The sequence below is a fragment of the Rhipicephalus microplus genome, chromosome 4 (assembly GCF_043290135.1).
Source record: "Rhipicephalus microplus isolate Deutch F79 chromosome 4, USDA_Rmic, whole genome shotgun sequence".
Classification (NCBI taxonomy): Eukaryota; Metazoa; Arthropoda; class Arachnida; order Ixodida; family Ixodidae; genus Rhipicephalus; species Rhipicephalus microplus.
Genome location: NC_134703.1, coordinates 7,245,392 through 7,270,439, shown reverse-complemented (window position 1 = coordinate 7,270,439; position 25,048 = coordinate 7,245,392). Strand labels below are relative to the sequence as shown.

At 43.2% G+C, this 25,048-nt stretch overlaps 2 protein-coding genes across 2 annotated transcripts in view; both read right to left on the bottom strand.

The window, feature by feature from the left end:
- The window catches only part of LOC142814155 (sex peptide receptor-like), a 187,899-nt gene that overhangs the window by 15,847 nt on the left and 147,004 nt on the right, over positions 1 to 25,048 (bottom strand). Inside the window, exon 4 of the mRNA XM_075892127.1 lies at positions 22,869 to 22,923. Coding sequence (XP_075748242.1) covers positions 22,869 to 22,911 — 43 coding nt within the window. The 5' untranslated portion in view covers positions 22,912 to 22,923. The remainder of the gene's footprint in view (positions 1 to 22,868; positions 22,924 to 25,048) is intronic.
- LOC142813849 (sex peptide receptor-like) lies at positions 3,375 to 4,554 on the bottom strand. Its single transcript, XM_075891813.1, has one exon. It carries the CDS (start codon positions 4,398 to 4,400, stop codon positions 3,375 to 3,377), a length of 1,026 nt encoding a protein of 341 aa, XP_075747928.1. The 5' UTR covers positions 4,401 to 4,554.

Genomic DNA, 25,048 nt, shown 5'->3' with positions numbered 1-25,048 from the left:
ATTACTGCAATCTTACTGACACCTATGTCTCCAAGAATTTAGCCAAGTCGCGTTATCTTTGCATTTTTTCTATTGCACTTTTGCACTTTGTATGAATATCTGAGCAGAAAATACTGACTTCAAAAAAGATATGTTTTGAGGGGAAAATATTTTCAAACCTCTCAACCTGCTAAACTTTCCGAGAAAAAAATCACAAGTTTCACAAAGTCGTCGTTTTTGTCCATATTGATACGAAATTCGCACCATGCGTTGGCGCAATTAATAATCACCTGTATAGAAAAATAGAAAGCAGATAGACAGTTTTTTTTCATATGACAGATTTTAACATTGCATTTTTTGTGCTAAAGTATCAAATAATTTTTTCTAATTTTACCACTGACGGCAATGAAAAGTTTCAAGGTGGCAGCTGTCGTACGACCAAATGAAAAGATAGGTGCCAATGGGACATTTTTTCTTTCTTAGAACAAAAAAAATGTAATGATATGATTTGCCATTTGAGAAGAACTGTTCATTTGCTTTCGATTATAAAGTTATTTTCAATCGGGCAACCACAAGGTGCAAATCCCGTCTCAAAATAGACAAAAATGACAACTTTGCAAAATTTAAATTTTTTTGTAAATTTTGGCAACTTGAGAGGTCTAAAAATAATTTTTCTGCAAAATATATTTTTTGCGAAGTAAGTAATTACTGATCAAATATTCATACAAAAAGCAGTATTGCAATAGAAAAAATGCAAACATAACACATTTTGGCTAAATTCTTGAATGCGTATGTGCCAGTACAATTGCACTAATATTACTGAGCTTCAAACAGCTCAAGCAAAAACTATTGCTTGACATGTAGACCAAATTCGGTATGAAAAAAAGAAGCAGCAGTACCTTTAAAATAAACTTTTTCACAAACAAAACCCAAACGCCATTCCGGAAGTTCAGAAGGCAGCCACATGAGCAATAATATTTTTTTTTTCGGAAATATTCGCCAGTTTTCTAGCTTTCAATGTAGTAAATCAGCACAATCTTTTTCAAATATATTTGAGAGGGTCTCCAAAATGGCTTGGAAGTTTTGAATGGAATAACCCAGCAAGTTTTGCCTTTCCTTGTACACCGAAAGTTCATCTAACTACACGAATAATACGCTGTTTGCTGCAACCTCATCATCACGTTTTAATACCATTCAGGCAATGGCGTTATAAGGTAAAGCTAGTCTTATTAACATATTGCCTTTATTAGTTATTACTGTAATTTTATTTTCTCTCACATTTGCTTGAACATTGTCAAGCTGCATACTATAGCCTATAAAACTGCCCGTATGGCACCTGGAACAGCCGCCTTGAAGAGAATTTCATCCAGCTTCTATTGTGTTTTCACACTTCTTTTCAGAAATCGAGTGACTTGGGTCAGTTGTTGTTGGCCGGAATTTACGAAATATGAAAGAAACTAAAGAATTTGTACCTAATCGAGCTTAAAGTCAATCATTGTGTCATTGTAGTGAAAAGCTTCCGTGAAAATACCTCTGTAGAACGTGAAGTTAACACAGTGGGCTAGGGAAAGTCTTACAGGCCCATATAGTAACTCTGCGTCTCTATGCAACAAAGTCTGCAGGAGATTATGCAGAATGAAACATATTTTAATATGCTTCAAACCTTCTCTAGTAAAATAATTTACAGTAAAAACATCGTACTCGATGTGTCGGGATTAGACGACACTCATATGAGTGTGGTTGGCACCGCTGTGGATGAAATCCTCCTTCTCGTTCGCAGCAGCTTGAGCCTCCATTGCGAGCCATGACGAAAAACATCTCACAAGAGTGCACAATCACTTTGGAAAAGACGCGAAGAACTTCGGTTTTATGAAGGTCGTTGGTTCTTGTCCCAATACATAATAAACGGACTCTGTGCAAAGCACAAATTCCTTAGTCAAACGAATTATTCGGTCCGTAAGCAGCCTTTTAAAACTTACCGTCAGTCACTAGCAGGGGTATCAACCTACCTAATGTGACCGACAGCAAGGTAGGATAAGTCAGGACGGATAGCCTTTGCACTTAAATCACGCGCCCGGTGATGAGGATACTTCTCTGTGCCACAATGGTACTGCATACACGCGCTATCACCCGCTTAACAGTACCATCGATCATTCGCGTCTTCGAATTCGGAAAAGGGCAAGTGTTTTCATAACTTATTCGGTCACCCACTCATTGAACCCCCCCCCCCCCCGTTCTGCTCCATGCACTTTGCAAAAACGCGTGTATTCTGGGAAAAGTGTATAATCGTGATGATGCAAAAAATGGGTTTTGTTTATAGCCATGGCTTCAAAAGTTACACTGCCTTATGATTGTGTGCCAAATATGAATGTGCGCCGTCTGGCATTGGTACCCGTAATACAGGGTGTTTAAAAAAAATGTGTACAATGTTTTTAAAAAATCAGAAAAAGGTGCTATTCGCTGGCTGTTTCACAGTTGCTTTTTACATAGTGGCAAGCATCTTAAGAGGGTTGAAGATGTTATTAAATACATTAATTAGGAAAGGTAAAATATATACCTTTTTAATTAGTGGAGTTAGGAAGATAATCCATATTGGAGAATTGTAGTCCTTCATGTGAAAAACTGGTTGCCGCTTTGATATTTTGGAAAAGCGGTCTATAGAAGTAACTGCGAATTAGTAAAATTCTGTCTAGATTTGCGGCGAAACCGAAACCGAAACAAGAAACTGCGCAACTGTAATGAGGAAGCGTTGTTATATCAACCATCAACCAATTTGGTTGGGTGGGTGTGAGCTGCGCTTGGAATTTGACTGCTGTTTCGAACAGTGAACTCAGTGTAGTTGTCCTGTTTGTTGTGTTCTTTGGCCCATTGGTTTCGGGTTCACCGCAGAATTCAGGAGAATTTCATTATTTCGTAGTTATTACTAGGGGGCGCTTTTCTGAAATCGCATAGCGGCAATGGGTTTTTCGCATCAAGAACTTGAATTCTTCCTTTTGACTTCACTGCCAAACTCCAATAAATAAAAACTTAACTATTTAATTCTCTAAGTATTGTTCCAAATGATGTTTCCAACCTTCTTAAGATGCTTGCTGCTACAGAAAGAGTAACGATGAAGGCATCGAGCGAATAGCGTCCTTTGGGGATTTTCAAACAATATTGTACATATTTCTTGAAACGCCCTTTATAGTGGTACTTCGATATTGTGTCATGCACAATAACCTACTGCTCTCGTTTTCTGTTGTGTTTTGTCTCAAAGGTTAACTGCAGAATAGTGTTTACATCACTGAAAGCGACATTGGTAAATATATACACTATCACCACACTAATGCTTTTAGTTCTGACAAGATACTGTGTACACTGTCATGACAACTTGGTCGTTCACCTATAAAGTGTTACTACAGCAACGTTTCATTAGCCGATGGACGAGGGCCATTTATCATCGAGTATCGGGAAGAATTCTCGCGTCTGTTTACCACAGATCCTACGAGGAAAAGGTCTTTGAACGTTTCTCTGAACTGCCTGCTCATGCCGCAGTAGATAGCAAAGTTTACCGGGTAGCTAAGCATAATAAAAAAGTTGCTAAACAAGATCACTATGTTTAGTGATTCGTAGGATACAGTACGAACACGAATGGTGTTTATAAGAACGTGTAAAAGAACTGTCACAACGAGCGGTATCTCGACAACAAGAAACACCGTGACAACAATGATCAACATCATCGTGGTGCAGTTTCTATCCCCGTGTCTCTTGAACTCGCTCTTGCGTCGAAGCTCTTGCAAAAGCCTCAATCGCTTGTTCCGGGCGCGCTTGAGGGCCTTGAACAGAAGCAGATTGAGCACAACTAGCGCAGTGCACGGACCGGTGTTGACAAAGACGACCTTGAAAGCATAGTAGGCGATAAAGTAGGCGTGCTCAGCGAACACTGTCCTGACCCAGGACGCCGTTCGCATGCTGCAGCCCCACAGGACCTGATCGTTCCACCGGAACTGGACATCCTCGAAAGTTCTGTCGAAGAAGCGGGGCAGCTGATGGGCAAAAGCCAAGGCCATGATCCAGCACATGGCTCGTGTAACGTTCGGCACCGTGCACCAGTCCCTCGCACGTGCTGGCCGACAGACGTAGATGTAACGCTGACCGGCCAGAAGCAACGTCAGCCAGATGGACGACGTGTGAAAGAAGTTGGGAATCACTTCGTGCATGCTGTTGTACGCGTAGCAGGCCGAAGCTGGCGTGAGCATTCTCTCGTAGTTGCCCAACGAGTAGATGTAGAAGTACCACGGGGAAGGGACCAGCAAGGTCAACATGTCGCAGATTGCCATTCCGAGAAGCACTATGTTGGTTGGCGTCCGCATGTGCCGCTGTGAGAGTACAACCACAATGAGCGTGTTCGCGATAATAGTGACGACGAGGAGCAGCGGCATGGCGTAGCCTAGAAGCGGCAGCGTGAACTGTATGGGCGCTTCTCGGCTCGTCAGGTTCAGGAGACCCGTCACGTTGGCGGCATGTGGAACCACGTCAGCGGCAAATTCTTGATCAGCGCCTGGCGCCGAACTGCGGCCCCCATCTTGTGAGATGCCGTTCACGTTCGGGCCTGAAAGGAAGACGAAATAACTGTGGTACTTGCACAATTTACGAACACTTACAAAAAAAAAAAGCTGCCTTGAAACATGCGCCTATCTACTCTCGTTTTCAAGGCATTTTGAAGACGACACATCTAGAAGCACGTATCGAGGCTAGGTGATTCAAGTGACTGAGTCCATTCATAATTTAATTCACCTAAATTAACAAGAAATGTTTACGAAGGTTAACAAAACAAAGCTTGAGTCATGTCCGGTTAAACACGGTGTCTGTTTCTGTTATTCGTGAGGCGCTTTCACTTCAGCGGATTCCTAAATTAAGTATCTAGGAATGACACTTACTTGCAAAATGTTCGCACGCAATTATGCCCGTACGTTTTTCCTGTTATTTATAGACGTTGATTTTTGCTAGTTATTGATTTACAGTTACTGACCCTGCCAGACAGACAAAACGTGCTTTGTCAAACAAGGCGCAAGTGACATGACTCACCAATAAAAATATTTCTATTACATGTAACTGCTTTCCCTCAAGAAAAAAAAGGCTCTATGTAAGTTATACGAATCACATTTTCCTGGAAACACCACGTCGGTCACTTCACCTATGAATATTATCGACAAATTCGAGGGAAAAACGAGGTTTTTCAGATTCCGCGTTTCATCAATATTAGCAGTTGAACGTTTTTCTTTGTGTGTGTGTGTGAGGGGGGGGGGGGGGGAATATCGACCTTCAAATGCAACGTATACCCCTGTCACACGAGAAATATCATTTTAGTCTAATGACATTCGACACATCGAATGATGTTAGGAGACGTGTGCTTCTACAGGGGAAGATATGTCATTTGTAAACGATGGCGATTGCGATGTCGCTAAGGCGGAACTGAACAAAAAACAGTCGCAGCGTGTGCAATAAATTTATTATGTATACTAAAGGCTATGAAAAAATGTTTCCACATGGATGAAATTAAGGATGAAAGGTTATTTTGCAGTTTTTTTAAGTATCCAAAGAAAAGGTCATAGCTCATACGAAGTCGAGGCGAGACTGGAGCCACTATCACTCTTGGGGTCACGCGACGAACGTTCAATAAGGCTGACATGGTAGAGTGCGAGGAAGCCGCTGCAACATTTCGCGCCGATCGCATAAGAAGCGTAAGCCTTCGCGTTGCATTTGGCACGTCTCAGCTCTCCTAAGTAGTCCTCCCATTATCTTATCTTAGTGAAAGTTTCAGTTTCTGTCCAACAACCCCCCCCCCCCCCTTCTTTTTTTGACGCAGGCTGCGTGCCTTTTATCCACCTACGTTGACGACATGGGAGACATGGTTTCTACGAGTCAGCTGAGGACAGCTCCGAGGCGAGCGTAAACACCCCGAGCACATGGCTGACATGACCAACATGGCCAGCGACGTTTTTGAGAATGTCGCTGTGAACGAGAATATTCAAAGTTTTTTCTAACGGTTCAGTTCAATTGTATGCAAATCAGTTAAACAATACTTGAAAATAAAACCATAATAATACTTGTTATGATTTATTATCCCTTTCGTATGTAATCTGTTCATGGCTCTCTTCCAACGAGAGTACATCTTCGCGACGAAAACTCATTCGAATGAGTTCGGCTAGCTCATTCGTTTTCCGAAGTCATTTTCTTTGAATGAAATTATACGTCCCCGTGTGACAGCCACCTAATTTCATTAAATGTAAATGTCATTGGGTGCAAATGACATTAAACGTTCTCGTGTGACAGGGGTATTAGTGTGCAGAACAGAAGACCAAACTTGACACATCAATCTTTTTCAGTGACATTGTGAATTTCAGCTTCATGTTTTTTTTTCAATACATTTACTACCATTTTGAATCGGTTTGTTTATGGATATTAATAAGTACTAGGTATTTATGTATTGAATTCCTATGATATGCCTCTTTTCTTTTTTCGCTAGAGCAAAACAAGCTGGTTTGAAATCGGTTAACGCTTTCCAACATACTCGCAAGAATGTTTCAACAGTACATTTCAAATTTTCTTTTACTTACTGGCCAACTCAATAGATATACGGATCATGAACTAAGAGAATGTGGGAACACAATGACATTGCATTTGCTCAGTCAGTCTAGCAGCAGAAGCTTTCTTGTGATTTTCACTATAGCAAGCGTCTACCAAACTACTCTTCCATAAGTCTGCTTCAAATTGTTCTACTATACAAAGCAAGAGTTAATAAGAATTCAATTTAGCTTACCTGATGATTATCTTCGAGGCTCTGTCTTGCAAAGTCTTGAATTCAAACAGGTAGTTTTAGAAAGCGGCGTCCCCTTTGATTGCCCACCTTATTGAAGACGCCGTGAGGTGACAACCACTGCTGCTGCCTAACCGAAACAAATGCAGTGCCACGCTTTCGAGGCACCCTGAAATCGGTGTCGCGCATTAAATTGAACATTTTTAAGCACTTTCTTGACACCATCAAGCACATAGCTGCACTAAGAACATTCGAATAGGCGCGTGTGATGAAAACCTAATGACAACTTCAGTATATGCAGCTTCCCCTATATTTCGATATACATACTATGTACACGGTAAAGTGTTTACGGACGAAGCTCACGCACTCAATCCACTCGCACTCCTCGGCACTCTTCAAGGCCATGTGCACATGATGCGCAAGTACGCTTGTGATGGTGGTGTAATCTGTAATGTAATAATGCCGGAACGCTGCGTTGAGACGCCAGATATGCCAGCCGTCGCTACGTAATGGCGCTACTTTCTTGTCACGCCACACACACAAAAAAAGTAAAATCTTGGGCGCTATACCGGTGGAGGCAAGTTTGTAAACGTCTTTGATCGAAGCAAACGCTGGGTACACCAAGAGAAAGGCTGACCTCGCCGCGGTTATTCTGAATTGGCCGCTCTAACAACCCTATCATGTGTGTGTGTGCGGTTACTGACGTGTTCTCGACATCTCAGTTTACAGAGAAAACGTTTTACGCAATGAATATCTATAGAAAGTGTAGGGTTTGATTTCCTAAAGAAACACAATGAATTCTAAGCGATGCTGCAATGAGCGCTGCGGGCTCGGCTGGACTACTTTGGATTCTTTAATGCCACCAATAAATTGCGTTCGAACACCACTGCAATTCGACTCGTGAAAATGGAGCAGTCATGGCAGGGATTGCAACCGTGATCCCGTACTCAGCAGAACAATAAATTCCATAACCACTGCAATAGAGCGGTTGGGATTAACGCAACGTGCCCACATGTCTCAGCCTCCGTTATCCAGACGTTTTTATACCATCATCTTCAGTGGCAGCCCCAACTTATTTCCAGCCATACAGAAGCACTCGCATCGGTTGTAGATGTACCAGCTATATTGCTAGACAGGTTCAAGCAGATCAATGCTGCGTTCTCCTGTTTTCCGGTTGTATGCGATACATTCAAGAATGGGGGAACCCATTTTGCAAGCATCACTGCGATTGTGCGCCTTCCGGCGGAAACAACACTGAGCGGCAGTGCACGTTTCTGGGCTCAGCCGCGTGCCCTTTCTAGCGCGACATTCTTCGAGGCAGGCGCCTCCCCGAGAAGCAGCTACGGCCGCTGTACGCACCTCTCGTGGCCTCTCTACGTGGAAGCTGACGTGCGCACATCAAGAAAAGGTAGCAAGGCCTGCTCGTATGTTGGAGTGTATGCGCGTACATTAGATACTACATCACTCACGCACGCCTTCTCTTCGCCGCATACCTGAAAGGGACATCGGGTATGTGGCCGTCTCCTTCTACACCGCTGTGACAGCTCGGGACAAATACCGTGCTCCGAAACGCAGCCACCTCGCGCCTTTGTCTACGAAGAGACGGGGAGAAATGAAAGCTTCCGAGGCTTTGGGGAAGATGCACTGGTGAACATAGGAGGCCGGTCGCCGCGAGCTCTTCTCACTTTCGGCTCCGCAGAAATAATAAAGAAAAGAAAATGACGGCTGAGCCCGTGGCTAAGGGAATGTGGAAACGCCACCCATCTCGCTGGGAGATCGCAAACGTCCGGAGCAGCGAGACGCCCGAATTCACGCATGCTCTCTAGCCACGCCCTCTCGGCGATGGAAATGTTTCTCGAGTCCAGAATTCTGAGAGATAGCTTGTCTTCTCTAATATTTCTTGTTTTCGGGCATCACCTATGCTTTGTTTTGGCAACCTCGTTTCGCCTGATAGTGCCTACAATAACAAGCACCATGTCTGCAATACATCCTAATGTTCGTGACAGCTGTGTTGTTTAATGCAAAGTCGGGCAGTTTGTGAAACTAAGTCAATAGGTGTTCAAACCCCACCACCTTAAGCGTGCGCATTGATTATACTGGTATATCTTGAGTTTCTTTGTTCAGGCTCATAGGTCGTATGTAATCAGCTGTCTTTTTTCTATTTTCTCCCTATAACCTGCTGTAGAGTAAGAGCAGTACTAGCTATGTTAAGAACATATTTAGGGCTTTTTTCCTGTTGGACACAGCAGTGATGAAATTCAACAGGAAATGAAGCAAGGCAAGGCACTTGAGACATTATTTTTTTGTCTTTTAAATGTATACTACAAATAACTTTCCCTTTGCCTTTCTTTGCTTCATTATGTATTGGTAGTCACTGCTATCGATGTTAGTGTCTCATTAATACAGAAGCTGCTAAGAAACTAGGCCGTTTCATTTTGCTATTTCAATAATTTGTCTAACAACTGCGATAATAATAGCAGTGCGATGGAGAAGAAAAATGAGGTGAAAGAGAAAACATATATGCGTAGACTGTGGTAAATGAATTGACCGTGAAAAAATTAGGGCACACTCACAGGATGCGTTCAAACAAGCAAAAATTTCGTTAGTATCGAAATGCTCTCAACGCCTCAATGCACGCGGTTGTCAAAATCCAAAGAAACAATGGCATATGCAGAAAACTGGGCTGTGTAAGTACGTATATAACGTTACTTTACTTCATGTGGTGGTGAAGTGGAAAGGGGGGGGGGTCACAGAGATGATGAGTACTTGTGTTGATGGAAGGGATGATAAGTATGCGTAGGTACGTGACCACTTAAATACAAGAAAATGCCAGGCATGCGAGGAGCGCGCAGCACAGTCACAGCAATACCTGGAAGAGCGGCCTTTCAGAGCCTTTTATAATCGCTGTTTGGGTAACTGCTACAAGTACACTTGCTGGGTACCCACTACGCCATATATAAGGAAGGAATGAAGGCAGGAAGAAGGGAAAGAAAGAAAGAAAGAAAGAAAGAAAGAGACGCCCCGGACCATTTTTCGCGATTTCCAATGAATAAATGAAAATACAAATCTCCTTCTCACGCGAAAAAAAAAGGGTTGGTTTGAGTCACTAGAAGGGACAATATTTCGATCCGTGCAGTCATCTCATTTCATGTTCTGCGTCGTTGTCGGTCTCCTTAAGCAGGAATATATACACGCTATTAATTTACACAATTCATGAACTGTAGGCAAGAAGGAAGACAGAAAGCTTTATAATGAAAAAAATTTAGCCAGCTCCTCTTGACGGAAATTGATGAGACAGCGAAGCTAGTGGCGTACAGTGGAGTTGAATGATGTGGGTGGCTCAAGTGGGAGGAGAAGTGGTGGGATTAGGGAATAGAAGGAGTGGTACATATCCGTAAATGGTATCTACCCACTGCTATCGCTAAACCTCGCTGCATTATACGATCTGCGGCGGTCCCCGGACATGAATGCCTCGACAAAGAAGAGCTTAACTGTTGCAGTAGAGAAGTCTGTTCGTGTGTGTAGGAGTGCGTACATGCCACTGCCTGGAGAGAAATGTGAGTGAGGGCATAAAAGCCCTAGGTGAAGGAGGGCAGGGAAAAGCAAGCAAAACAAAATGAAGTATTGTGGTCATGCGCATAGACCAGGTAAACATCTGCTTTCCTTACAAGTGAGCACATATCGGCGCCCATTGACCTGAGTGTGCAACGAGCTGCATTTTGGGCATTCCTCGCAAGCCGCCTTTGAGACATGGTCAGACCCCTTTCTTTCGCTTACAATCCTGTTACAATCCTTCACTGAAACCGATAACACGCCCTACTGTTGAAACAACCAACTCATTCAGAGCAAGAAAATAATGAATGACCTGATTAAAGAACCCTTTATGCAGTTCAGTTTGCGTTCATACCGAATCAGCAGAACAATGAAAAGCCTAAAGACTTGTATGAAGTTCAGCCTAAATAGGATAACAGAGTACTGTGCAAACGAAACTTGAGAAGTTTTGTTTCTTGTTCCACGAAAGATTATTGGGTGCAATTAGGACCTACGTTTCAAATATATGTTTAACATTGACATCTAGGAGCCCCAATCATAAGTAATGAAGCGAAAAAAAAACTGCATAAAACGAACTTTCACATTTTATCCACCGCACTTCACCCGACGCGTGCTTTGCTACTGCTTCTAGAGTCGGCCTAATTTATTTCTTCATGTAAGCGTGTGATGGACACCGATATATGTGCCATCTAGTATGTTAGCACTTTTTTTCCTTCAATGATTCATTATTCATCTCCACAGAGCAGGGTAGCAAAGCGGACGTGCGTCTAAAGGGTTTCTTCTTTCTTTTTTCTGCCTCTTCAAACGTGGTCTTACAGATGTATACTTTGATGTTCAAATAAGTTCGCAAACTCAGATTATCCTTGTTAGGACACCTTTACGTCTGAGTCTGAAAAATATTTTTTTACGCCAGTGTAACAACAACAACAGATCTGTGTGAATTTGAAAATATGACCTGCTATATAGTGAACTATATCACTCTTCATTATCTCATTCTTTATTCAACTATGATCCGAGGATATCTTTCAAGTGGGCATAGAGCGGAAAGGTCAAAATCATTAGAAAAGGATTTCACATCCACGGTATAGTGCCTGGCAACTACAAGCGAGTGCCTTTTTCATGCGTATGTGATAAATGGCAACCCTACAGAGCTTATATTTCTTTACTTGCTATGCATGATTGCTCCTAAATCTAGTTATTTGCGTGTCTTCCTACTAACGTAAACCATAAGTCCTGATTTACGTGTACCAGTTCGAAGTGTCTGCTCCCCTGCGTTGAATGCTCATAGATGCTCATGGCTTTTTGGTGGAGGTTTGAGCGTTTAATTACGAGTCTGGACAAGCCCACGTTATGTGGTATGCATCTGCCTACGTCCATGCAAGGGAGCAGTATGTACATGTGGTACCTAACGGTAAGTGCGACCACACCTATTCCGGACGTTTGTTTACAGTGTGGCGCACCGTGGCGTTTTCCGTCGGTACTGCCATGCGCAGGTCTTCATAGTTATTTGCTGCGTTTACAATATTTCGCCTTCATGTCTTCTATTTTAGTGTTTTACTCTATCCATTCTGAAGAGTACCACTTTATTTATCTGTTAGTTACTTCTATATATGTATTGAAATAAATAAAATAGGTTTAAAACAAAAAGATACATTTGCTGTGCTTTACAACACATACCAACCTAAGAGAAAGTACACAATTCTCACAGTTAGCTTCTTAGAGAACCACAGAAAAATCAACACATCAAATGCATGAGCGAAAAGCCTCAACCACGTTTAATGAAAAAGAAAGACGTGTATTATCGAAAGCGCCAAATGCAAAAGGCTTTTTTTTTTTGTCACTGAATGGCTCAACTCGGCCTCGTCTTTGCTCAGGCATGGTGGTGCTGTTTATGAACTCGCTTTAATCATCAACCATTAAGTCTTACAGAGCGCATTACACATGCATGCAGAGATGCTCTTTTGTTCTCTTTATGCATCGTCCCAAGGACACAGTAACAACTGTTGTGCCATCAGGCACGCATCATCCAAACTTCCGGGTGCGTGGATGCAGGCGAATTTGCGGAGGCGGGCCGATGTAGGGTAAGTAGAAGCTCCAACGCTTGGCGCCTGCTTACACGCGCGGTTCTTCACGACGCCTCGGTTTTGTCTTTTTTAAGATAGTGAAGGCGAGATCAATTTATTTGTTCGTTCTCGCTTTAGGTCATGCGCAAGAGCACCAACGGACGAGCGCATTCTCTCTGGCGCAGCCTGCGTACTCTCTCCACTGCTGAATATTTATCAGCCGACATTGGCTGATATGCAGCTCCTCAGAATCTTTCGCTGCGCTTCCGCAAAGTCATGCGACGTGGCGCATAGATTCCTGCCCTCCGAAGAGGAACAACATCTGCAACCTTTTTGGATTCGTACTCTCATTAAACTTCAATGTAGTCTTGAATACCTATGGTAACGGCAAGTTCGAAGTCTTCACGAAGATGTTCACTAAGTCATGTTCAAACTTGCGATGTCACGATACTTGTCCCACATGCCTTCTACGTGGATGCTTTCTATCGTAGTATCACAGTTACGTAAATATATGTAAAGAAAAGCTTTCACTCATCTTCAGCTGTTGTGGCAGTTGTATAAAAATGCCAATAACGGGAACTTGAGGGACGTGTCAGCACGTGTTTTTCTTTTTACAGCGAACGCTATTATGAGATCACAACACGGGTCACGCGAAGCACCGTAGTTGTCCGCCGCCGCCGGTGTTCGTAACCACTACGGCACACAATAAGAAAAAAAAAACTCAAATAAGAAACAATAAAGACATGTGCGACGTAGTGAGATTCAAACCCTGGTCCACTATACTTGCCAGCCCAGTATTTCTCCGTTGAACCACACCGGTGTTTGGGATTCGTTCGCGAACTTGCCCTAGGAAGGCGTTATGTCGCGAAAGGAATCACGTTAATATGAGCAATAAAGCGTTTTACACACAGCAAAGAAACAACCAGGCGTCTCACAATGCGATTCGTGTAACGCGTGAGTCGTCCAATGCTTCAACACATTAGAAAGGCTTGTTCTTCATCACTTATGAACTGGGGCACATACCCACTTCAGGACAATTCTTCATCATCGTCATCAACTGAATCCAACACAAAATTTGTTAAAAGTGTTTAGCAGATACCACGCTTCTCCAAAAAAATGACGAAGGATAGCAAAGTTAATAGCGTCCTACTTTGTAGAAATCATGAATATAATGGCGTAGTGGGTACCCAGCAAGTGCGCTTCTAGCATTTATCCAAAGAGCGTTTCGAAAACCCTTAGAAAGGCAGCTCTTATGCTTTCGCTGTGACTGTGCTGCGCCTTCCGCGCAGATTTTTTTTTCTTGAGTCATCGATAACGCTATATACAGAGACTGCTTAGAGCGAAAGAGAAGTACTTCGTTGAAGAGCTAAAGATGTTTGAATGGTTTTTCGCCTTACATGCTACTCCAGGTAATGGGTGACGACTATAATATCTACACTGACAAATGCATAACACATGCCGCCACGCACGTGAACTACAAGATTTAGAATGTTTAAATCTAGCTTGTGGCCCGCAAAAATGTTAGCAGCACTCTTGTTGCTTGTAAAGCACTGTAGCTGCTTTGCCATGGGCGTAGAATTTGTGTCAACTGCTACAGATCCTGTCCCGTTGTAGATTTAAGGCCGTCTTAAGAAATTGCCGCTCTGGTGCGTACATCACGGACTCACAGAGGACGTGATTGATGTCTTCTAGGACATTACATTACACCAAGAACGGTGGGTCGAACAGTCTGATTTCGTTCCTCAAGTAATTGATATATGCGACTTTTTTTTTCTTTTGATGTGGTGTAAGCACGTTTCGTCTTGCCTGTTGAGGTCTCGGGCATACAGAAGTGACAGGACTGATCGATCTTGTACAGAGGCCCATACTGGTGACTAGCGTCTTTCCAGATGGATCGCTAGATGCAGTGAGCGTTAGCCAATAGGAATGTCACAGCGCCTTGCCTCAAGAAAGGTAGCTAGATAATTTTTGTCGAAGCATCATGTCCAGCTTGGGCAGCTTCATCTACCCGAACACTGCCTTGTATTCCTCAGTGGGCAGGTATCCACTGCAGAACAATGCGGTAATGGAAGCTGCAGGCTTTTTCGCATAAGTGTTTGATGCCCATGACGAGTTCACCCTGCATTTGTGGAGGCTTCAGCGACTGCAGCACCACTCTTGAGGCAGTAAAGATGACCCAGGACTCAGCTGTGTAAACCACAATATAGTAGAATCAGCCTGTAGTGCAGCCTATTCAGTGCCCAGATGATGTGCAGTGACAGAGTATCAGAGATGCTGACATTGGTAGATGGAATCCAGACTCCAACAACAGATGATGCACGCGTAACAGAGCCGTTGTTGTAAATATGAAGGTGAGATCTGTAGCTGCCTTACGCGTATTTTAGAGTGAAGTACGTGAGGGCTGGTCCGGGTGCATTTCTTGCTGTTGAACCCAGGCACGAAACTGACTATGGCCCACGAAGGAGTTTTTTACGATATCTCCATATGCATTGATGCGCTTTAAAAGGGCCATGAAACACTTTTTTTTTTCAAGTAACCATGGAATCAGTTCACTGGAAGCGCTTATTGCCTCACGAATTCAGTGCCACAACATTTTTAAGAGTCCGATCAGTGCGAGTGGAGTTAGGATGGTTTGTCGCATGCTGCAATTGCATTCTCTCTTCTCTCATTACGACGAAAGCGCTGGAAGCTAAGCAAGGAGGAATGGCAGGGCGACAGAAAAAACGTCACGCGTGTTTCGCGACCTTGAGCACTTTCTTTTTCTTCTTCGAATGCGCGGCTTCTCAGTCTGATCGCGCGTGCGCACGTGGACAAGTAGTCGCCTCCCGCGGTGATCTCTGTAACGAGCGAGCGCGCCATGTCCCAATCAGCTAATGACTGATAGATGGGTCAGTCTGACCATGCTCAAAAAGTTTTTCAGGGCCCTTTAATGGTGTAGCGAGAGCAAGCTCCGCACTACAACACCATTGTCTGAAGTAAGCGGGTGATCCGGAACACTGGTGGCACAACACAAATTGACTCCATGTAAGAAAATTATGCTGCAGAAACACGGGAGCTCATTGGCACCCACACTCATTAGGAGTTTCGGTGCTTGATGTAATTTTTGGCGGGCCATGGCACACCTTCAGTGCCTTTGCTTGAGCATCATGTCTCGTAAGAAGTAGTAAGTGCTTGTTTAATGGTTGCCGTGTAATGCAAAAAGACTGGAACGTAGACGACCTTCGCAGAGAGCCGTATACATTCGCAGCAGGGCAATAAAGGAGCAGCCACAGGTCCTGCTTGATAACAAGCGGAAGATGCTCACGTATGACGCAAGCTTTTGCTTTAATATCTGAACGTGGAGAGTCCACGTGATTGCCGGTCAAGTGTCACTCGCACAAACTCAAGGCTTGTCACGTACTGAATGGCAGAATGCGCTATTGTTAACGTACAGCAAGACATCATGCATCGTAAAAGCAACGGCGGCACATTTTTCTGGTGACATCGTTAGAGCTTGTGCGAGTGAGAATATTTTTATTAAATTGAGAGCTTTCTGCAATTTTCATTGGAACACGTCTGTTGCGAGCACTCCTCCATATACAAATGTCATCTGCGTATATTGAGATATCAGCCGATGCAGGGATGCACTTCTTTAGTCCAATGAGAGAGATGTTGAATAAGGTTGTACTTACTACTGCACCTTGAAGAACACATCAAAATACTGTGTGTGGGGTTGTGTCACGTTCTTTTCTTGACATGTAGACTGATCTCTCTGTGAGGAAGTTTCAGATCAAATGGTATATATGACCTCCTACTCCAACAAACTTCATGGCGTGTCGAACAGACTCGTGAGCACGTTATCGAACGCTCCCTTGATGTCTAGTAACAGGTCAATAGTTATGTTGCCAGCCACATTGTTATATTATGGTGAGTTATAGAGACTAATCACATCGTCGATACTGCTGCAGCTCTCTCTAAACCCTGACAGTTGTCGAGGGTAGGCATTCTTGTTCTTAAGCAATGTCCCTCACCCAGCTGGCATTGAATATGGCAAGTAGCATCTTGGCCTTTTCGCCTAAATTAGTTAACTCGTCGTAGCTCAAACAGTCAGGTCCAGGAGCGGTGCTTTGTTCACCAGTGACACAGAATCACGAAGTTGCATGATCGAAAAACGTTCATGCACCTCAGCGGTGCTTGGCGGCGTTAAGACAAATTGTGCTGCAGAAGGCAAAGTTGCTGGTGCCGCTACTGCAGTGATCTTAGAGCAGAAAGCCGCTACCTTGTTCAACTCACTGCTCTTAAAGGACAAAACAACTGCGCTCAAGGAATTCAGTTGGGTCTACGGGGTTTTTAGGGTAAGTACAATACTACATTATCTTGACAGGGGCTTTCTAGGGTCAAGTTTATAACAGAAGGCCCACCATTGCCTCCTGTATAGCTTGTCCGAATGGCAGCGAATTAGCCTTTGCATTCGCCTGGCTTCACGAATGTGATCTGCAGAAAAGTTTTCAAGAGCACGTTTTTCAGATCGGCGACGGATTGCTTGGAGCCGCCCATACTCCACATCAACAGCTGAGTGAGTTTGAGGTGGTCTTAGATCTATAGTGTTCCCTTGTTTGGCTCGATTTGTCGCAGCCACAAATTCATCATACATCATTTCAAATGGGTCTAAGGCAGTGGTTTCAGCGTTATATACCTCCCACTTAGCGCAACGGTTCACCCTTTTTGCAAGTTTTTTCAGCGCTCGAACAGAGGAAAAAAGGACAGGGTAGACAAAAAGTTTACCCTTGTTTCTGTCTACCCTGTCATTTTTTTCTATGTTTAGGCACTGAAAAAATCTTGCGAGTATGGCTACGCTCCATCTAGCCCAAGCTTCCACTCGTGTGGGTCCACCCTTCACTGTGTGTTTCCCGTATGACAGCCCAATGAGATCTAGGTGGGCACGTGGTCACTGCCATCAGTTTTAATGTCAGCAAACCAAATTACTTTAGACATGAGGCGCGTGGAGATCATGCCGACACCTAAGGCTCAGCATCAGTCATTCTTCAAGAAGGTTGGCTGCTTATCATTAAGAATCATCAGGTCATTTTCGTGTGCGATGCTAAAGACTGTTGAGACAAGTTGTCAGAACATGGAGATGCTCTTGTTGAGGACTATGCTGTGTGACGTCTTGTAAAATTTCTAATGTAAGAGTTTTTCGCTTCTCAGAGCGACAGAATCTGATATTCTTGACCTAGCACTTTCATCGAGAATAAGCACCTGACACTCAACTTTATTTTTACACAACGTTTAACCATGTCAGCAAACCAACAATGACCGTAATGGAAATTACAGACAAAAGAGGTCTTGCCAAAAGTTATACCCCTGTAAGATTTATGCATATGCAATAAGTTTTCTCCGCACAGTAAACTTGACAAGGGAACTATTGCGTGCATCAAAATAAGGCCTACGCCCGATACCATCGCAAAATAATTAGGGTATTACCTACATTTAAAGGTGCGGTTGTAAGAGCAACATGTTTAGCGAAACAATATAGTATTCAGCCAATGCATTAACACGGATCAAAAAAATCTGCACGGCAGACACACGTTTTAGACAGGTGTATACGTTTCTGAAATGCAGACGCGAAAGCTTCTTTATGTGCCTGAAATTCCTACATATTCAAAGAACTCTTATTTTCTGTTTTCACAACTCTTACAATTTTTTTTTCTCCCACCTAATTTTTGTCTTCACTCTTCCGAATGTGTTTTTTTCGCACTTCTCTTCCTGAAGAGTAGCAAACTAGAAGAATGTCTTTCAATTGCCCCCCCCCCCCCCCCCTTTCTCCATCAGCTCTCTCCTTCATTCTCCGGAGCACATTTAAACTGCACACTAACGAAAATTTCTGCACGCAATGTTTTTGTGGTAAAGTTTATTTTTCTTTTTAAAGCATTTCTGTACGCTACACTGAATTATGCAACTAGTAAATAACGAATTTAGAGAAATAAGTTGAGCGCAATCGTAGCAGAGGCCCATTTATGGTGTTCTCTGAGGAATGAAAAACTTGCCTGATTCGTCTGCCTTAGAAATAGGCATAACACGAAAATGAAAGGTGTATTAAATATGTGTATTCAATATGTGAAACGTGTATTCAAAAGGTGTATTGCTTACGGTGTAGTTACATATGAGACGTTATTAGTGTTTCGCAGCTACAGCACTGCTTGACTTGGATGCCCTCGCGCTGTTGCCTGTAGCGGCTCATCTTCCTCGCGACGAATAATATCCATGATCACGACTGAACCGTTGTGCAAGCTGAAGTTTTTAGCAAATACTTGTACACAGCGTTTTGTGAATCTCGAGCAAACATGACCTAAAAAAGCTGGCATGGAGCATATATATCAAGCATAACAAGTATCGAAAATTCAGCCGATACCACGTACCTTCGAAACAGACGTTATGCGAAGTATGCGGAGCGAAGGTGACCGTTTTTGTAATTTTTATCAATCTACACGTCATGTAATGATGCTAAATATATGTATCGTTGTTGCACACGCACAAGATGTTGAAGAGTTGCAGATGTTTGTGGAACTAGTTCTTTAACGTTGCGCAACGGTGCCAACAAGAACATCAGTTTTAGTAACACCAGATACGATAAGATGACACGAAGCGCTGGTGTTCTCGAGAATGGTAGCCTTGGAAACTGCTACATAAATCAACCTCAGCGCATAGAGCCTAACTGCAATTGACGTTAGCCAGACGTAATGGCTGTATTATACGAGTAAATATGTAAAGTTTATAATATTTTATAGCCAGCACCCCAACCGCCGTTGACGTTTCACGAACATTAAAGTCTATTTGAAAAGTAGTTTCAAGTCCTAGCGTGCCTCCGTGGTGGAGTGCTTGATTGCCACACATAACACTTGGGTTACATTCCTACTGGGATACTGACATTCATTCGGTGCGTTCATCCAGTCAACGTTGCCGATTTTAGGTTTTTCCTAATGCTCATGCATCAAAGTTGCCGATATGTGTTCTCGTCATTTCTGGGTAGATAAAATGTGAAGTGTCAATCACCTGTGGCATATTCCCACATACTAGAGGCACATACCCACCCGTGGGTGTGTGCCACTACCTGGCGGGAAGTTTTTTAGGACGTAGACGACGGAAATGTGACATTAGTCATGTCTTGACAAGCGCGTCACGTCCGGCACACCATCTTACCCTCCCGTGCTAATTTCGGTTCACGCCTAGTTTAGGGGGTGACCACGAGAGCATGCACCCAAACGTAAGTGGCTAGATAGATAGATAGATAGATAGATAGATAGATAGATAGATAGATAGATAGATAGATAGATAGATAGATAGATAGATAGATAGATAGATAGATAGATAGATAGATAGATAGATAGATAGATAGATAGATACCAAAAGTGCTTGCCGTACGTAAAGAAATGTTTCGCATTTAGTAGGCTGACACCTTGGCGCTTTAACCACGGTCTCCGAGAGTACGCTACGGTGCGCTATCTCGAAAGCCATGCTTTACCTGCATATTCAGCAAATTGTTTTCTATATGTGCTACTAAAGGCATCTTCGGCTGAGCTGCAGTGTCACCGTGGTGATGGAAAGGGTGGTGACGTCAAACACCACTCGAGTTTTACGGCCCGCTACGAGCACGGCGAACGTGTGAACCTCAAAACTTCCACCAGTGACAGCAGCGGTGTTTGCGAGAGACGCCATTCAGTTGACGATAATTTTCAGCGCCCTTTGACAGTGCTGCTTGCGGTCATTGCGGCAGCGATGAAACTATAGAGCACGTTCTCTGTCACTGCCCTCGTTACAGCGTGCAAAGACGGCAACTAGCTGCTGCGTTAGCTCACCTTGACGACAGACCTTTGTCTGAACAATCAGTGCTGGAAAGATGACATGATTTGTGTGCTCACAGAAAATCAGTGAAGGCCCTACTGAACTTTTTGCGTGGCAGCGGCCTATTGTATAGACTGTAGCACCCCAGCTCCCCCCCCCCTTTTTTTTTTCGCGCGCGTCTATTTCCCTCTTCGCTTTCTTTCCAATCTTTCTTCCCCATTCCCCCTTCCCCTCGTGCAGGGTAGCAAACCGGATGCTCCATTTTCTGGTTAACCTCCCTGCCTTTCCCTCATTTTATTCTCTCTCTCTCTTCAGCGCCCTCTTCGTACTGAGAATAATAGTGTGAACAACAGAAAAACAAACGATGAGAGGAATTTGTGAGACGCTACGTGTTCAGTTGGTGCATGTCTGTTCTCACGGTGGTTTTGCTGCATCAGTTATATATACTAACTCGGCGAGGTATACTGGAGTTTTCGCATCGCCTCCGGTGTTCAGTGAAATCCCTGCAGCAAGAGCAGCCTTGTGCGAGCACAGTCGGATGATTTAAGCCCACGCACGTTTCTCCTGCTAACTAGTTGTGCCCTGCGGCACTGCCAGCTGCAAATTACGCCTGCACAAAACTTGAGTAAGTTTTGAGACACACTTGCAGAGTGTCGCGCATCTACGTTGGTAGCTCAGTTGGTACAGAGCCCTGGCTGCACGTCGTGGCGGGCCAAAAGGTCGAAGGTTCATTTCTAGTTGTGGGAACGTATTCATAGAATTTTTTTATCTGTTAGCGTGCATTTTTATAAACGTCACATTCTTGGTGGAGTAAGGTCACTAAAGTTTCAATAGACCTCATCATGAAGATCTTTCTTGTTAAAATTATCCGATTTTATGTTGAACATTATTCATTGACTAAAGCACGGTGTATCGGAACTCAGCGAACAAAAGCACGACCTTCGATACCGATATTAGCTATACGAAAAAGACATGTATGACTTATTTACGTGCTTACCAAAAGCAAGCCCGTTGAAATGTATTTGTTGACAAGAGCCAATACGCTGGCTTGGACTCATGATTAAAAGCGTATATATATGTTTCCCTCAGGGTATATTTGCACTTTCTTAGCGTTTACTGTGTTTGTCAGCCGTCGTGTATTGTGCCCAGCTTGTTCAGGTATTTAAAGCATTTAACTGTTGGCGATAATGGAATCACACGAACCTATCATTGTTCCATGCGTCACGCCGTTTTAATATTAATGGTTTCTTATTTGTCGACAAAAGATCACCGAGTCTACCAGCGTGAGGAACAATGGTGGCTGAGTCGGTACTGTAGTCAGCAACATTCACGGTGATCTCCGAATGTTTTATTGTGGTAAAAAAGTCCGTAATAATGATCCACCTGCGTATTCTACGTCTTACCCGGTGAACATGGGCGAGGAACGCGGCTGAAGCACAGGTCAAACGAGCCAGCTCGTCTAAGTCACTCGGAGGGAGCATCTGATAGCTTTTCCACGCTGGTTGCACCCGCTGTCGAATGCTCGAGTGCAAAGGAATCACCTCACTCGGCTATAACGAGCATGAAAAGACGCGAGCGAGGAGGCTGTTGCTAGAGCAGTAACTGTGAAGTTTGATTTTACGGGCGATAGCTATCTCGACAACCATCAGTGGGCGGCTGTGTGCAGCGATCTCAACGCGAAGATACTATGCGAAAAGTGTCCCTGGAGCGGCCGCATTCTTTTACACCAGTGTTTTGCTGAGTTGCATGAGATCGGATCTAAAAGGGTTAGCTGCCACTTCGCATGACATTAAGGTTTCTTGCTATCGCACTCCTTGATTCACCCTCGTGGTGAAACTGTGTCTTTGTATTACAAGTCGTTAAGCTGTCTTCTTCATGTTCTATTTTTACGGTGCGTCACTCATATCAAATTTACTGATGTAACAGGAGCTGCTTGAAGAACGGCGTGCACGGTAGTAGGACTTCATTGACTCAATCTATCCTTGCTAAAAGTGGTCAGGATTATAATTCAAGTTCGTTCAATCCCGATTATTTACGTCACAAACATTTGGGGGGGGGGGGGGGATCACAGGCCTTTAGCTAAATCAATACGCCAGGTTTTATTGCTCTGCTCTCTGAAGCTACCATTTAACTCGAATGCAACCGTTGTTAGAATGGATTTGTACGACGGTTGGTATGTGGACTTATTGGTATTTTATAGTTTTCAGAGAGCTGAGCAAGAATAAGCAAAAAGTAAAAAGAAATGCCCTTGTGTGAGTGTTTTTACTGCATCCTTGCGCTTCTAGCTTTCACCCCTAAATGTATATAACACTGTTTTACTTCACGTTCAGATTCCTGCAAAAGTAGGCTCTACACATAATTTTTTAGAATGGGCGTTTGCCTCTTCATATATGTCATTTATGATTCAGTGAGCCGTCATCTTTCTTGTCGTTCTTGTCTTTTTTATATAAATATGTATTTAGCCTGCATGTTAGGACAAGACATAAAATAAGGCCCGACATTGTTTATTCAGCATTGCAACCTGTTTTGCATACTCATGATATCTCACGCTTAATTGTACAAGCACAGCAGCTAAGATTAAAGTAAACTAAGTGCCCTGAATCACAATTGCAAAAAGTTGTGCTCCATTGCAATGGCTGCGCCTTGATACGCACCACTGTCGTAATCCATTATGATGTCTTCATCCGCCTTTGTCATGAGAAAAAGTACCTGCAATAAAAAAAAAACCATTGCAAGATGCAAGCAGTCAAAGTTGTTAGCAAAAAGAACATCGTCCGATTACACCAGAAGAGCCAAACTAAATAGCAAAACCATACTGCTGTGTTATTGCAAAAATTTTGCTGCTGAAGTTCATTTTTGTTGTTATCCTAACAATATCATGTTAGGCATCAGGCAAACACAATTATTCATACCCGGCAGAAAAATTGCCGAATCAGCACGCGCATTTACTTAAACGAATGCAGACGAGGCTCAACTTTAGTTTGAAATTAGCAGCATAGAAAAACAATGCCATTTTTCGGAAATCTATGTATTTTATTGCTAACTAATGTTGATTTTACTCTTACTAAGAGCAAAAAAAAACATATTTTCATCAACCTGATAGTAGCGGCATGGAGCTTCGATGCTGTATAGCTAATATGATGTCATTTTACTGTACTTTCAGTAGTGTGTTGTTCTAGTAATCGCGATAGCGTTAAAGAGCTCGTTCAGCGAAAATGCTGGCGTCAGCGTCATTGGTTGTGAGAGAAAAATTTTAAAACAATTATGCTTCACCTTGAAGAATTTAGCGTGATGGTGATATCCTGTTCTTTGTGCGTACTTCAACCAGTGTGCGAAATTTATTCTACCGTTCTATGCACCCACTAGATGGCCTTAAAGGTGCAGTAACTTGTGTGCTTTTTGTATTGGGTGACGTGTTTTAAATTATGAAGTCATCGTGATAACACCATGTTCTAATACCCGATGACAATGTACGCTTGTACCACGCATCACTGCGAAAATAGATCCTGTTGTATTGTGAAGCATGTACACAGAACGCACGTGTTACTTGACTACATTTCCAAGCAGAATATGCTAATTTCACTGTGCTCACAAGCAGAGGCTTGTGTGAGGTTCGCTTGCCACGCAAACGACCCGGGTTAGATCGCCCCTCAGACGCAAGTTATTTATTGTGTTTGCATCTTTTTCGATTTTTCTGTCACGCCAAGATGGTGGATTTTTTTCACGCAAAGATGGTGATTTTTCGATCGACACTGACTCTGAATTTCTGTGGAACGATCTATTCAACGCTATCACGTTGAAATCATCTTGACCGTGATCTCTAGAAAGATGCAAATAAAAAGGAGGGGGAGCAATAAGAAAGACCGGGAGGTGGTAATGGTGGGGGTGGTGGTGTTGGTGGTGGTAGTAGTAGTAGTAGTGGTAGTAGTAGTAGTAGTAGTAGTAGTAGTAGTAGTAGTAGTAGTAGTAGTAGTAGTAGTAGTTATTTCATTTTTTGGAGCACAAGACAGAAGGAAAAGTCACTTTGTACGCAAGCCCAAGGCTTCTGCACCTCAAGTTGAGCACCGATACACATTTCTTGCATGCACGTAAAAACAACGAATCTTTTTCTCATATCATGCACCATGTGCGCGCTAACAAGAGAGTATTGCAGTCAAGAACAAGCAACACATAATACACTTTTAACATACTGCAGATACACAAGCGTTACACATTGATGCTGTTAAATTACTCAATACTACATCACGGTCGGGTGAATGTTCAGCAGAGTTTATTATAACAAGACATAGTGTGATTATGCCGTGCATGTCTGGGGTGTCGTTGCTGGATACTTCGTTCCAAATTGGCGACTTTGCTACCCTGTCTGGCGATTAAAACTTCCGGTTAGCGCTATGGCTTCTTTGTGGCTGCTTAAGAACTTGTTTTTGCGCATCAAGTAGCTATTTCTTTAATATTTGCAGATGAAACCCACTGTTCCTAAGCTTTGTTGTCATGTCAGCCCACACGCATGGCGTACTTCCCTGCACTAGCAGCATGATGCGAAAATAGGCAGCCCAAAGCAATACATGGCGCGTCTACAAATATTCAGTGGCGAAGTTACGTCCGTATCGGCTAGAACGTTGCTGACACGTTCCTCCCGCTGCCCGTCATTTATGCTCATGTTATGCGCAAGTTTCTAGTCGTTATGCACAGTGCATGTTCTAGTAAATATAAACTAAAATAAAGGTCTCAAACAGAATGAAACTACGCTCTTCATCTTGAAGCACTTGTTACAATCTGACGCTGGACTAGCATTATGCCTACTCCACATGTCAAATTATGTATACCACTTCGA